We start from the raw sequence: 14,843 nt of genomic DNA on the forward strand, positions 1-14,843 counted from the left end.
CATACACCATTTCCCTCTCCCTGTTTTTTTTTTCCCCTTGTTCTTAGAGGATTCTAAGTAGCCCTGAACAAACCTGCCTCTAGACCTTCACTTCAGAGTTCTAGTTCAACCCCCTGAGAAAGGCAAGCCCTGGGAGGGGGCTGGAGGGGTGTGTCTGGCCCCTGGGGCATCCTGCCTCCGCTGGCCCTGCAGAGACCAGGGAAGGGAGTGAGGTGGATGAAAGTGCTGTGTGACCGAGCAGCCAGCCCTCCTAGAGTCACACCTCCTCGCCCTGCGTGCGGTGAGGAGGCGCTCCGCCTGGAGCCTCACACCAGGAGCTCATTATCAGGTCGCCGTGAGCCTCCAGCAGCACATTAGTCTGCGGTTCCAACTACTCCCAGTGTCGCCCTGTGAATTTGGGCTCATTTAGAGGCTGTGACTTCAGGACATCACTTAGAACGTGGAAGGACAGGTGCAGTGCAGAAGGGAGCTTTTAGGGGTGTTTCTGTGTGACTCAGTCCATTAAGCAGCGAGATCTCTCCTCCTGCTCGGAACCCCGTGTGCACGTGTTTATCTCTGCACTTGGCCGGTCACCTCCTTGCTCACTGTGTGTTCTAGTGGCTCTGGACCCTAGGCTGGGCTGAGGTTGACGGCTCACTGTGCAGGTGTGGAGATGGGCATGTGGATTTGTTTTCTGTTGCTGTGTAACAAATTACAAAGTAACATAAATCCAGTGACTTAAATCAATAGGAATGTGTCCTTTTAGTGATGGAGGCCGGAAGTTTGTAAAAAGTATCCTGGGGCTGAAATCAAGGTGCTGGTGGGGCCTCTGTCATCTGTCCTTTGCTCCTTCCAGCTTCTGGCGGCAGCTGGTGACTCTTGGCTTGTGCTGCGTCCCTGCAGCCCGCATGCATGCCAGCATATTCAGATCTCTCTCTCAGCTCTGTCTTCACGTCCCCTCTACTGTGTGTCTCATCTCACTCTGCCTCCCTTTTCTATGGATGCTTGTGACTGCATTTAGGGCAGTAGTGTAGGGTAACCTCCTCATCTCAAGATCCTTAAGTTAATCCCTGCAAAGATCCCCCTGCTTTTTTAAAAAACCCAGATGGTGACACAGGTCCCAGAAATTCGGACATAGAAGTCTTTGGGGGGATATGTTTCAGTCCACACCAAGGCCCAGGAGGCAAGGAGTGTACGGACCCCTAGAAGCTGGAAAAGACAAGGGAACAGATTCCTCCCAGAGACCCCAGGAGGAGCAGAGCCCGCTGGCATCTTGATTTTAGCCCAGGGAGACCACGTCAGATTTCTGACATCTAGAAGCATAAGATGATAAATGTGCTTTTAGCCACAAAATTAGGCATTTCGTTACAGCAGCAACAGGAAGCTTGCAGACCCCTGAGCCGAGGTCTGGGCGGGGGGCTGGAGGCCCCAGGAGCAGAGGGTGGGTGGGGGGCCCGTCAGAATCAGGAGCCCGCTGGGGAGCCTGCTCTACCGTGTCTGTGCCCCGCTGTCTCTCAGGAGAGGTACACCTGCCCCAGCCTCACCCTGCATCCGCGGGAGCCTGTGTTCCTGGCGCAGACCAACGGGAACTACCTGGCCCTGTTCTCTGCCGTGTGGCCCTACCGGATGAGCAGAAGGCGGCGCTACGAAGGACACAAGGTACCCTGTCCTGTCCCGTCCCCCGGGGGTGGGGAGTTGTCCCGCGACCACGCCGGCAAGGGCCTCGCAGTCCCCAAGAGCACGGACCCTCCGTCCACGCAGCCTGTGCTTTCTGTTTCCTGGGTGACCCCATACCGTGTGACCTGATGTCGCTCAAGGCCCCGGGCCACATCTGACCCTTCCCTGGGCCCCAGCTGCCGGACAGGGCCGGTCTCTTTGACTTGACGGCTCACGTGGCCCTGGGGCTGGGGGCCCCTTTCCATAGGCCTCCCTTCCCTGCGGGCTGCCCCGAGGCACAGGCGCCAGGGACCCCTGCCTGTCCCCGTGCTACAGATGTGCTCTCTGGACCCACGAGAGCCACCGGGGGCTCCGGCCTGGCACACGGCCCCGGCCCCGGGCCCGGCCGCTCCTCCGGGGGAAGGGCCGCGGGGCCGCGTGCGCTGAGCCGCGCGGTCACTCAGCTGGTCGCTCACCCTCCGCAGGTGGAAGGCTACTCCGTGGGCTGCGAGTGCTCCCCGGACGGCGACCTGCTGCTGACGGGCAGCGCCGACGGCCGGATCCTGGTGTACAGCTTCCGCACCGCCAGCCGCGCCCGCACGCTGCACGGGCACACTCAGGCCTGCGTGGGCACCACCTTCCACCCCGTGCTGCCCTCCGTGCTCGCCACCTGCTCCTGGGAGGGCGACGTCAAGATCTGGCACTGAGCCTTGCGGCATGGAAGCTTCCCGATGCCGGGCGGGCGGGCGGGTGGGCGTGTGCGATGAGGACGGCCTGAGGCTGGCTTCAGGGCCAGGCTCGGCTGGATGCCACTTCCCCATCCTCCGAGCCTCAGTGTCCTCCTTTGTAAAACGGGAACGAAAACCTTTTGTCTCAGGGTTTCGAGGACTATGTGTTAGCAAAAGCACCTGGCGGGTTGTTGGCGATGCTCAATAAACGTGAGTGTTTTGCCATTTCTTAGGTTATTTCAGCAACAAACACGCATCAGCAGCTTCTCTCGCCTCTGTACTCGTGGGCCCGATGGAGCTCGGAGACAAAGGGCAAGTGGGGGTTGGAGAGGTGGGGCTCTGGGTCCTAGGTCTGCCTGCCCCCCGGTCTCACAGGGTCTGCTCAGGCCTGGGCGCCCCCCCTCTGGCCCCAGCCTCCTCCAGGTCAGGTCCCCGGGTTTGCCTGAGCCTAGGGCCCTCTGCACTCCTTCTCACCCTCTGCCCGAGGAAGTGTATCTGCCTGGGAGACAGAGCGATGTGAAGAAGCAAGGAGCCTGCGAGGATCCCCACAGGCCGAGGAGCCCTAAGTGCTCCCAGGACTGTGATTGACATGTTCCCCCAGGAGCCAAAAGGTCCCCTGATGGGTGAGGGCGGGGGCCAGAGGTGCCCGTCTCTGGACAGGTGCATCCCTGCAGTCCTGGCAGTCTACCAGGAGGAGGCTGACCACGAGCCTGTGAGGAGGGTGTCCTGGCAGGGGATCAGCGAGGAAACGCAGGACCTGAGGAGCAGGCCACAGAGGCAGGCGGTGCCCAGCTGGCCTCTCCAGAACCTGGGTTCCCAGTCTGGCTCTGCCATTGGTGGAGCTGAGAGCGAGTCACATTTCATCTTGGAGCCGCAGTTGCCCCCTCTGTAAAGCGGTGTCAGAACCCAGCCTGCAGGCTTGCTGTGAGGGTCCAGGAAGGTCAAGTGTGTGGCGGGTGTCGGCACCTTGGGAGCTCATCTGGGGATGGGGATTGGACATATTGGGAGCAATCATGAAATTAAAAGACACTTGCTCCTTGGAAGAAAAGCTATGACCAACCTAGACAGCATATTAAAAAGCAGAGACATTACTTTGCCAGCAAAGGCCCATATAGTCAAAGCTATGGCTTTTCCAGTCGGTAGTCATGTGAGAAAGTGAAAGTGAAGTCACTCAGTCATGTCCGACTCTTTGTCACCACATGGACTGTAGCCTACCAGGCTTCTCCATCCATGGGATTTTTCAGGCAAGAGTACTGGAGTGGGTTGCCATTTCTTTCTCCAATGTCATGTGAGAATTGGGCCATAAAGAAAGCTGAGTGCCAAAGAATTGATGCTTTCGAACTCTCGTGCTGGAGAAGACTCTTGAGAGTCCCTTGGATTGCAAGGAGATCAAACCAGTCCATCCTAAAGAAAATCAACCCTAAATATTTATTGAAGGACTGATGCTGAAGCTCCAATCCTTTGGCTACCTGGTGTGAAGAGCTGACTCATTGGAAAAGACCCTGATGCTAGGAAAGATTGAAGGCAGGAGGAGAAGGGGACAACAGAGGATGAGATAGTTGGATGGCATCACCAACTCAATGGACATGAGTTTGAGCAAACTCTGGGGGTTAGTGAAGGACAGGGAAGCCTGGTGTGCTGTCGTCCATGGGGCTGCAAAGAGACGGACATGACTGAGTGAACAGCTGGGGCTGGTGGAGAAGCATTTATTTCAGTGGGTCTACTTTGCCTCTGGACCCCTGGAATCTTGGGGTCCACAAGCAGGGCATCCCAAGCAGAGGGAAGGGCCGTGCAAAGGCCCTAAAGCGGGATTAATCCTGAGGGCTAACTCCTTTTCTGTCCCTCGTCCTCCACCCCCCCACAGTCAGCACGGAGCCTGGCGTGCCATCGGTGTCAACTGGATGCTGGGTCCCCGAGCTGGGCTGGAGGGGCCAGAGTGTGTGGGTGGGGGGCTGAGACCCTTGGAGGGTGAAGGGAGGGAACTCCCCAGGCCTGCGCAGGACGCAGCAGGGCCCCAGTGAACCCATGTGCCACTGGTCTGGGTGTGGGAGGAGCTCAGGGTAGAATCACCTTCTCTTCTTAGGCTCAAGAAGGGCCGCTTTGGTGAAATAAGAAAGATAACCACACCCTAGCCCTTGCAGGTTAACCCCTGGCAGAAGTGGAGGCCCCATGAGGGGCTGTCCTGGCCTCAGCAGAAGGGAGGCTGGGCAGACAGTGGGCATTCCTGCCTCCCCACTCAGGCTCTGGTGTGGCTGCCTCTGCTCTGGGTGGGCAGCTCTGTGACCTGCAAAGCCCTCCCACTAACCCCGTTGTCCTCCCTGCCGACCCCTCTTCCCCCAGCACCCGCCCCCCCCATTCCAAGGCTCCGTGTGTGAGCTGTGCCCTGAGCCCTGGCCCCTCCCAGCACACGTGCACACTGCCGTGTAAGCTGCCCGGGGCTGCAGGGCCCTGCTCCCGGGGGGTGTTCCGGGAATAACTGCAGGTGTCGCCTGCCCACAGGACACGGGCTTCGGAATCAGGCAGCCGTGGGCTCAAACCCCGTCCCCCCCTTCTGTCGTCGCGCCCTCACCGCCAGCGGCAAGCCGCCCTGTGCCCCAGCGTCCCTTCTGTGAAGAATTCTCAGAACCCAGCTCGTGGGGTTCACACAGGACGTGCGTGCTGCAGGCCCCCCGGGAGCCGGCGGCGGGGGTCAGGGTCAGTGGTAACGTTAGTGTCGGTGGCAGCCGAGCCCCTGGTGCAGGGGGTGAGCCCGTTCAGGCAGGAGGTCGGAATCGGGTTCCATCCTCAGCCCCCAGGGAGGGACAGCTCCTTCCCCAAACTCTCAGTTGACAAGTCTCAGGGAAGGCCTAGGATTGGCTGGTTTGCGTCACATTCCCGCCCCAAACCAGGGGTCCCTGACCAGGCGTAGCTGCCACCATGCAGCTGGAGGGGAGAGTGATGGGACCCCCATAGTTCTTTCACGAGGGAGTATCCCCCGGGTCTGGTCTGAACGGACCCCCGGCCGGTGTTTGTCGAATGGACTGACGACATGTGAATGAAGTCAGACAGGGTGCTAGGGCAGGCGGCAGTTGTCTGGCGTTGTGGGCGGGGCAGGGGGCACTGACCTTCCCAGGTGCCTCTCGCCCGCCTCTCCTGCCCCCGGTCCTTCCATCCAACCCCAGATCCTGGAGTCCAGGCTTCCTGCCTTCTAGCCCAGGCCGAAGCGGGCGTTTTCCTACCTTCCTTGATGTGAAGCGTCTTTCGAGTGGGAACGTCATCGTGTGGTTTGCTGACTGCTTTCCCCACTGTGACATGCTAGTATGACCACTCAGGTATTTAATGGGCATCAGTTACAGGCTGTACCCGCTGGGCTTTGGCATGGGTGCTGGCGTTTACCAGGGGCCGACCCCATGTCCACCGAGCTGCCCGGCCCCTCCCTTGTTCTGAGCCCACACCCCAGCTGCCTGCGACCTGTGGGTCCCAGACCCATCCCTTGCTTGCATGGGGCCTTTGTGGGCACTTTGTTTCTCTGAACCTCAGTTTCCTCATTCTAACGTGGGCCTGCTGGAGTGAACAAGGGAGGAAGCGCAGAGGAAAAGGCTCTGTAGGTTGTTACCGTCTCAGGTTATCTTGGGGCAAACACCATCCAAACCTCTGTCCTCAAAGAGGACACCCTGGTGAAAGCTCTGACCCCCCTGGGAGAGGGACATCCAGGGTCACCAGAAACCGCTGTGGCTCTTTCTTAGCCCCCTCCCGTGCAGACTTGCTTTCTCCGCTCTGTGCCCTGAAAGCCCTGCCGCCTTGTTAGGTTATTTCACGGGGAAGAAAGGCAGGTGCTCTCGCACCCTCATCTGTTTCTCTCCCCAAATGCTTTCTTCCAAAGAGCATTCAAGACTCATTCTGATCCTCCGCAAGGTGTCTGGGAGTTCACCATTTGCAATTTTGAAACAAGAGAGCTAAAATTAGGAAGTACGGAGCAGGAATGTACAAGGCCTGTGGGTTGTTCCCCTCCACCCACCTTCCTGGTGCTGGGTGCTTACCTTGGCCTCGCCCATACATCTGAACACAGCTCTGAAGCCGTTATGGGAGGAGAGCAGCTCCATCTTGAGAGGCAGGCGTGGCTGTGTGTGCTGGCGGGTGTGGCCATGACTCTGAGTAAGGCTGGCGCCCGCAGCCCCCGTGAGGCGGACATGAGCCCCGATGCTTGGAGGGCAGGGGGACAGGCCTGGACAGTCTGTGCTTGTCCCTCGGGACTGGCCTCCAGCCCAGCCTGGGGCTCTCCACGCACTGGGACAGCCACTGTCTCGAGGGCCCCTGGGAATCTCACGAGTCAGCGTCCTCAGGCTCCAGAGGGGACACAGGCCCCGAGGGCCTGGGCCTTGCCTAAGCTCACACAGCCCTGCACTGCCCCCCATGGGCTGAGAAGAAACATGGATGGAAGGGCCGGCGGATGGTGGGTGCCCCATTGGGGTCCCATTGGGAGTGAGGTAGGATTGGCGTGGAGCCAGAGGGGTGTCTGGTGGAAGAAGGAAGGCCCCCCGCCCGCCCAGCTGTGGCTGGCTTTGGAGGCCACAGCAGCACAGCTCTGTGAGGCCTGTTGGCCATTTGGGGGATGGGTGCTCAGCTCTGAGGTGACAACATGGGGGCCCAGGCTGCAAAGCCCCGGGGGTCCCAGCCCTGCTGTCCGGTCGCACAGCCCGCATGGGACTGACGAGGCCCAGGGCTCCTCTGGGAACGTTTCTGAGCTAGAGCCTGCTGGGCACTGGAGGTTGTCTGTTTTCCCCACCACCCTGCCGTTGCCCCCACACCAGGTCGGCGAGGGTTACTTTCCCACCTGCCCACAGGGAAACTGGGCCCCAGATGGGGGAGCTGATTCCTGAGCCTCCAAACGGGCCCCCTCCCCCGCAGCTGGCTGCTTCCTGGGGTGTGCCTGAGGGTCGGGGGCAGGCACCCTGGAGTTATGCAAAGCTGGCCAGGCCGGGCACCTTCAGCCAGGCACCTGGGTCCTGGTGGTCCCCTCCCAGCGGGAGGTGCCCAGCCCCTGGAAGAAGCAGACATAAAGGCCCTGGAGGAGCGGCCTCCAGCCTAGGCCTTGTGGAAGTTTTACAGGTACTTTCTCAAGGGCATCAGTGAGGGTGCTCAAGGATAACCAGGCACACACAAAAACCAGGCAGTGTGAGCAGCAGCCAAGAGAAACAGGTCTCCATAGACCCCACTGATGGACGTGTCAGACCCAGCTGTGAACCAGCTGTGCCCACTCTGTTTAGGGAAACAAAGGATAAGCGTGGAAATATCTCTAGGTAATAGGAACCTGTTAGAAACTGGCATGGTGTGTTTTGCAAATAACCAGATAAAAAGAACTTCTAGAAATGGAAGCCATTAATAACTAGAACCAAAATTTTTGGCTCTGATTGGCAGCTGAATGAATGCAGAAGGGGATGGGTGACCCAGAAGGCATGCAGACCAGGCACGTTGACACCAAGATGTGGGTCATAACGAGGGAGGGACACGGAGGCAGAGATCAGTAGGAGGTGCCTATGGCAGTCCCAGGAGGCGGGAAGGGCAGAAAGGTACTTTAAAAAGTAGCTGAGGATTTCCCAGAACCGATGAAAGATATCAGTCCGCAGATACAAGACTTCCTGTGATAAATCCACAGCCAGACACACCTCAGGGAAACTGCAGGAAACCAAAGTCAGAGGGAAGAGCTCGTGCAGCTGAAGAGAAAAAAGACAGATTAGCACCGAAGAAGCAGCTCCCGGAGGGGCGGACAGCACATCCCACCCCAGCAGGAAGCCAGGGGACATCTCTGTGAGGCAAGGGCAAGAGACCCCCACTGACATTCTCCCAGGTAAGACGAACCTTCAGAAATGGGGCAAAGTAGAGACATTTTCAGAGGGGGATAAAAAAAAGCCAGAAGTGTTTGTCACCAGCAGAGCCAAACTAAAGGAAATCCTAAGGAATCTTGAGGCAGAAGCAAAGTCTCCAAGGAATGTTCTATAAGAGGGCAATGACACCATTCAGCAGAGGTTGAGACAGTGGAAGAATTCTAAGCGGGATAACAAAAGACGCCGGGGCGGGGAAGGAGGGGTGTTTCAGGAGGCTGTGCAGAGAGGGGAGGACAGGGAGGGGAGACACCCAGGGCCACGTGCCCCAAGAGCAAAAGGCAGCGGGGAGAAGAAACCACCCAGACGCAAGTTCTTTTCCACCCATGTCTTTATTTAATGATCGCAAAATACAGTACCGAGACAGGGCATGCATCACAGATAACAACACGGAAGCAAGTCACGGAAACCGGGGTCAGAGGGCCTCATTACGTGTGAGGTAGCGCAAGGTGGTGCCGGGGAGCGGGACGCTGGGGGTGGGGGTACGAGCACCGGCCCCACTCGGGACACACGGGACTACGGACCACAGTAGAGCTGGGGGAGGGGTCGGCGGCCACACGGAAAGAACAGCTAGAAGCGTTTCACATCCCATCACCCGTTCCAGTCCCCGTCTCTGTGGACACAGCTTCCGGACCCCTCATCACTGGCTTATGGGGTGTCTCCAACCCTTCCCTTCCCTTCCCAGGGGCAGGCCCCACCTGCCCTCACCCGAAAACATCCAGGAGCGTTTGCGCTGAAAACGCCCGGGGCTGCCGTCCAGGAGCTGGAGGCCGAGTGTATTAAGACACTTTGCTCTATGAGAATAGCTGCACTTGGTAAAGCTGGGGGCAGCGGGGCAAGGGGGAGGATACTCATTTCAGTCGGGGAAGGCTACTGCTGAGTCAGAAAACGTTGCACAGTGGTGGTGCGGGGTGGACGAGACGCTCGGGTTGGGGTCCCCCTCTCGGGCTCGACTGGGTTAGGTGGAGAGGGGTCCTGGTGTGCAGGGCCGAGAGGGTGGGGCTGGCGGGGAGTCGAGGCAGCACCCCTGGGGACCCAGTGTGTGGGACCGGCCGTGGCGGGGCCCTCACACGGGGCGCTCAGTTGAGCAGGGTTCCGTAGAGTTGGGCTTTCGTGAGGCTGTCCTTGCGGCTGAGCCCCGAGCTGCCCGCCCGAGGGAAGGCAGGCTGGGGGCTGAGGCGGGCGCCGGGGTGCATCTCCGGGGAGGCCTCCATGGAGCTGGGCTCCAAGGAGTCCCTGGAGCTGCGGAGGCTGAGCTCGGGCTCAGGGCTGCCGCTTGCCCCGAGGAGCTGCACCCCGAGCCGCTCACGGTCCCCCTCGCTGGCTGCGTAGCTGGGCAGGGGGTCGGCCGAGCGGCCAGGGCTAAGGCTCATGTCACCGGCCGCCCGGAGGTAGCGGGGCTCGACCAGGTGGCCCTGGGAGAGGTCATCGCCCTCCGAGAAGCTATCGGCCTTGTAGCTGGCATAGAGGGGGCTGGCGCGGCCCTCGGCGTTCTCGCCGGGGCCACCTCGGGCCCCAAAGTAGCGGTCATTGAAGCCGCTGGGCGAGGCGAGGCTGGGGGCAGGGGCCGCAGCCGCGGCCGGAAAGGGGTAGGCGCCGATGTCGTCCACGCTCAGCGGGCGCCACTGGCCGCGCCCGGCCCCTGCGACCAGCCGGGCGGACCCGGGCTTGGCCCGCAGGTTCCACAGGTTGGGGGGCATCAGGGCAGGCTGGGGGCCCGGGGAGAGCGGGAAGCGGAAGGGCTCGGCGGGGAACGGCGACACAGTCCTGGGGAACCCCGGAGCCACCGCGGCCTCCAGCGGGGCGGCCACCGCAGCCGCGGCAGCCGCGTAGCGCGGGCTGCTCCCGTAGGCCGCGGGCGGCTTGCGGCCAAAGAGCTCGTCGCGGCTATTCAGGTAGATGGCCTGCTGCGAGGCGGTCAGCGTGCTGGCCTGGGCGTGCTCCTTCTCCTCGGACGTGGCGCTGAAGCTGGAGTAGGAGCTGGACGTGGGCAGCGAGGCCGCGTAGCCGCCGAAGGCCTCGTGGCGGTAGCTCGCGGGGTAGGCTGCCGCGCCGGCCTCGGTGTCTTCCTCCTCCTCTTCCTCCTCCTCGGCCGTGCTGTCGGTGGAATTCTGGGCCTGCAGGAAGCCCACGTCGGACCCGGGCCCCTCCACGCTGGGCCGCCGGTCTCGGCGCCGCTCCTCAGGGCAGTAGAGGGCCGTGTCGCTGCAGTAGATGTCCCCCTTGTACGGGGGCCGGGACCCTGGCTTCTCCAGCCCCTCGGGGAAGCCCAGGTCTTGGGCCGAGGCTTCCGACAGGTGGGAGGACAGGCTGCCGGGGTCCGGCTTCTCCAGCACCTTGGCGAGCACGCAGGGGGGCACGCTGTCGGCATAGGCCGGGCGGCAGAGTGGGGCAGGCAGGCTGCAGCCTGGCTTCTCCGCGTGCAGGTTCATGCGCTCCTGGAACTCCGCGGGCAGCTGGAGGGGAGGGGGGCGATGCGAGGAGCAGGAGGGAGGGGGTCACGGTCAGTCCGGGACCGACAGCCAAGGTGGACCGACAGGGGACCTTCCCCGGGGCCTGTCTGATCCCACCAGCCGGAGCTGTATCCCGCAAGCCTCAGGATGGCCCCGGTCACCCCCCGGGTCACACCGATGGGGCCCCCGCAGAGCCCCGAGGTTGGACCCCCGGCTCTGACTCGGGCCGCCCCTGAGGGGCTGACTCGCTTGTCCCAGCCCCACGGTTTCCAGGGGACACCCAGTCCTGTGACAGCCTGGCTCAAACCAGACACACTCAGAAACAGATGCAGCAAAGACTGAGGGCCCAGGCGTGCATGCGGTTTCCACGTGCGTGCCTGGTGGGGGATGGCCTGTTTTGTGAGGGTCTCGGGGGTGGCCCAGGCTCCCGGGAGCGGGCACCTGGACGAGGCCTGGGTGAGGGGAGTGTCTGGATGGGGAGGAACAGCCTGGCTGGGACGGGAGCCCCGGGTCCGTGCGGCACTCGCCCTGTGGCCCCAGCTGAGTGGCTCCCGGGTGAAGCCAGCTTTCTTATCGCTGCAGGATTTGTGCCCAAACCAAACCACTGGGTTTCTGAGAGGCTCACACAGGGTCACCCTGCTGGGAGCAATCCCCCGGAGGAAACTAGGGCAGGCGGTCCAGGCTGGTGGGGAGGTACATGCAGGGCGGGCCCTCCACCACATACGCAGAGGGGCATGGACAAGATCGAGGTGGCCAGGGGGACGGGGTCTGGGCTCAGCCGGCACCTTCCTGCTCAAGGGCGGGAGCTGCTGGGAAGGAGCACGGTGGTCGCGGGGGCTGGTGGCAGGCCTGGCCGGGGTGGGGCTCCCATTACCTCGGCCATCTTGTGGCCCCTGCCGTAGGTCTGGCTGCACTGCAGGAGCTGGGCCGCGAGACTGCAGTCCTTCCTATAGAGCTCCTAGGAGACAAGAGGAGCCGTTTGACTTAGCGCAGGCTCGGCTGCGCCAAGGTCCCCGCAGTCGACGTGGTAAGCGGCCCGCAGAGCCGGTCGTGCAGTGGGCAGTATGCGGACCCCCTCTGGGCCTCACGCTCTCACCTGTAGGACGGGTTACTGGCCCCAACCTGGAGCCCGATGTGTGGAGGGTCCCGTGGCAGGCAGCTCTGCCACGGACCCGGGTGGGAACCTCCCAAAAGGCAGGGGCCATGGAGGAGGAAGGGCCCCTAAAGTCCCAGAGGCCCCCAGGCGTGGACACCAAGTCCAGTCTCCCTGCCCTTGGCTTCCGAGCCCCTCCCAAGGGAACTCCATGGACAGTGCTGGCAGTAGCCGGTGATCAGGAGAGGATCTGCTGCCTCCCCAGGTCTCAGGGTGAGGCCTGGCAATGGAGGGGGCTGCAGGGCCAGGCAAGGGTCAGGGCGAGTGGGGGTGGAGGGCCTGTGTGACCCCAGGTTCAGGCAGGGACCGGCTCAGCCTCCTGAGCTGAAAACAGTTGCACACAGGAGGAATCCAGGGTGCGTGGTTCTACCTTTGGGAAACCTGTTGCACGTGCCTGCGGCTGGGCCTTGGTTCCCACCCCCACTCGGGGACTCTGCAGCCAGGGCTCTGATGGGGGCACCCTGGCCCTGAGAGCCAACCAGAACCAGGTGTCCTGCAGCTCGGGGTGCTGCTGAAGCCCTGGGCACCCCTGCCGGTCCCCGCTACCCTGGTCCTAGAGACTCTGGTGTCCCCCACTTGGCCGGCACGGTGGAGGGAACCTGGGTCCCCCACTCCTTCGGAGCATCCCCGGCCGAGAGCTGAGAACTGAGCCCCCTGTGAGGCCCAGACCAGCTGCTGCTGGCACCAGAGGGCTATGGGCACTGACTGGCCAGCCCAGGCCTGCCACTCAGTTGTGAACAGATGCGGGAGTGCTGCCCCATTGGAGCCTCCCCTCTCCTTTGCTGTACTCGTCTGCCATCTCCTACCCATGGGACCTCCACCTGGCTGGCCAGGGCGGCTCCTGCCCCCTCCTGCTACCCACCTCTCCCTACCCCCCGCCCCAGAGCACAGCAGGTGGCTCCCGTCCTGCAGCTTTCAACCTCTGCGGTCAGACTGGACCCATGTCGTCCTCTGACACCCCACATCCCTACTCGGTCAATCAGTTTGCTTCCATCTTCAGAACATAACCAGAATTCAAGCCCCCTCCCTGCCTCCCCGGCCGCTGTCCCGGCAGACCCCTGTCCTCTTTCTCCCAGGCTGCTGCCTGGTCGAGCATCCACTCGAGGTCCATCCTCTATGGTCTGTCCTCAGCAGAGCGGCCGTGGAGCCCGTAAGAGGAAGTCCAGCCAGGCTACCTGCTGTTCAGGAAGCTTCAGTGGCTCCCATTTCACACAGAATAAAACCCACATTCCTACCGGTGCCTAAATGCCACCTCCTGTTATCCTGACCTCAGACCCTCAGGCCCTCCTCCCCACCAGAGACCCCTCTGGTCTCTTTGCTGGCCTTCAAGCTACTCAGAGCCCCCATCTGCTGCTGTGGCTTTCCGCCTGGAAGGGGAGCCCTCCCCCACCGTCCCGTGGTCAACTCCCTGCTCGCTTTCAGGTCTCGGCTCCTGCAGCCCCTTCTCGAAGCACTGGACTGAGGTTCCCTGACCCTGCAACTGGCTGCTCCCAGCCCCCTCGCCTGCCTTATTTTTCTCCGCAGCATTTGGCACTGCTAACTTGCTACACAGTTTACCTAGTTATCTTGGGTTCTGTCTGCCTTCCCCGCTCAGATGTAAGCTCCACGTGCACAAGCCACTGGCTTTCCTGTGCTCTCACCCTGCTCTCAGAGCCTCGAGGAGCAGGTGCTAAACAGCGAGTGTGTGCTCAGCGGTCAGGGGTCTGTGGAAGGGGCGCCGCCCTTCTCATGGGACCCAGGAAGTCAGGACCCACGGGCAGCCCCACGGCTCTGATGCCCAGTGGGGGTGGCCAAATGCAGGAGTCCTGAGTGGCCCCACCCCAACCCTGGGTTCGGGGAAGCCCTGCTTTGACTGGGCCAAGGTGGCCTCGTGTTCCGGAACCCACTTTGAGTCCTGTCTACTTCCAGCGGAGGGTCTCACGGACGTGGTGTGAGAGGCAGCCCCTGTCGTTCCCTGACCGCCCACGTGCTCGTTGAGGTCCTGCCTCACCCATCTCTCCACCCAGCCCTGTGCCAGGCCCTCAGGGCTGCCACGCGGGGTCAGATCGGCCCGACACTCACATTGTCCTCTGAGAGCTTGTCAATGGTCACCTTGGCCTCCAGCAGGTGGCTGTTGAGGGCGACAATCTCATGGCTGAGAGCTCGTTTCTCTTCCTCATAGTGCTGGCCCTGGGGTTGGGGGACAGGCAGTGGGGTGGTCAGCGGTCAGCCAAGGCCTGGGCCTCAAGCCCCACTGTTCCTCTTGGCCTCCCCGGAAAGCAAGGAGTTTGGAGTCCAAGGAATGTAAGGGTCAGGGCACAGAGCAACCCAGGTTCCAATCCCGCTCTGCCAGCGAGGAGTCAAACGGCCCTGGGCAAGTCAGCGCCTCCCTGAGTCTCCATTTCTCACTGGTACCGTGGGGACAGTGACAACTGAGGACTTGACAGCACCCTCCCATTTGGGGCTGAAATGGGCAGGACCGGCCCAGCCCCTGAGGGAGAGGGCAAGATGGAAACAAGGCCTTTGGCTCAGCTCCACGGGCAAGGGCATGGTAGCCTGGCCCTTGGTCCTCACCAGGGTTCCAGAGCTGGGGGCCCCGGGTTGGGTGTGCTGTGGTGGGGGCAGGGGACGGTCATGGCCTCACCATGCGGAATAGCTTGTCCTCCAGCTCTTGGTTGATCCTCTGCAGCGCCATGTAGTTACTCTGAATCCTGGAATGGAGGCCATGAGGTCACTGCTGTGCCAGGCCTGACCCTCCCATGGTACCCCTGCAGCCATACAGCGTGCTGATGGCTGAACCCAGGCCCCCTCTCTGGTCTAACTGTTCCTGTGCTAGAAAACATCTCATTTAAACTAACTGGTTGCCAGGGCCCAGGACCCCCACTGATGAGAAGGGAAAGTTTCTTATTCAGAAGGGATTCTCGGGAACTCGCTCAGAGCCAGTGAACGCACATTTTACACACAGTCCTTACAAGTCTGGCTAAGGGGTTCCCAGTTCAACGGCAGGTTAGCAGGGAACAGGCTTAAGACTATG

The 14,843-nt window shown here is 61.6% G+C and overlaps 2 protein-coding genes across 5 annotated transcripts in view; one reads left to right on the forward strand and one right to left on the reverse strand.

Moving 5' to 3' along the window:
- The window catches only part of WDR25 (WD repeat domain 25), a 133,029-nt gene extending 130,662 nt beyond the window's left edge, over window positions 1-2,367 (forward strand). For all 4 annotated transcript variants that reach the window (XM_065905933.1, XM_065905934.1, XM_065905935.1 and 1 more), the window contains 2 exons: window positions 1,498-1,638; window positions 2,121-2,367. In XM_065905933.1, coding sequence (XP_065762005.1) covers window positions 1,498-1,638; window positions 2,121-2,342 — 363 coding nt within the window. In that variant the 3' untranslated portion in view covers window positions 2,343-2,367. The remainder of the gene's footprint in view (window positions 1-1,497; window positions 1,639-2,120) is intronic.
- A 6,771-nt stretch (window positions 2,368-9,138) lies between these two features.
- BEGAIN (brain enriched guanylate kinase associated) lies at window positions 9,139-14,519 on the reverse strand. Its single transcript, XM_065906400.1, has 4 exons — window positions 14,454-14,519; window positions 13,892-13,999; window positions 11,552-11,635; window positions 9,139-10,680 (listed from the first exon to the last, which is right to left on the reverse strand). The coding sequence occupies exons 1-4, from the start codon at window positions 14,502-14,504 to the stop codon at window positions 9,304-9,306; spliced, it is 1,620 nt and encodes a 539-aa protein (XP_065762472.1). The 5' UTR covers window positions 14,505-14,519; the 3' UTR covers window positions 9,139-9,303.
- Between the last annotated feature and the right edge of the window lie 324 nt (window positions 14,520-14,843).

The sequence above is a fragment of the Muntiacus reevesi genome, chromosome 15, assembly GCF_963930625.1.
Source record: "Muntiacus reevesi chromosome 15, mMunRee1.1, whole genome shotgun sequence".
NCBI lineage: Eukaryota > Metazoa > Chordata > Mammalia > Artiodactyla > Cervidae > Muntiacus > Muntiacus reevesi.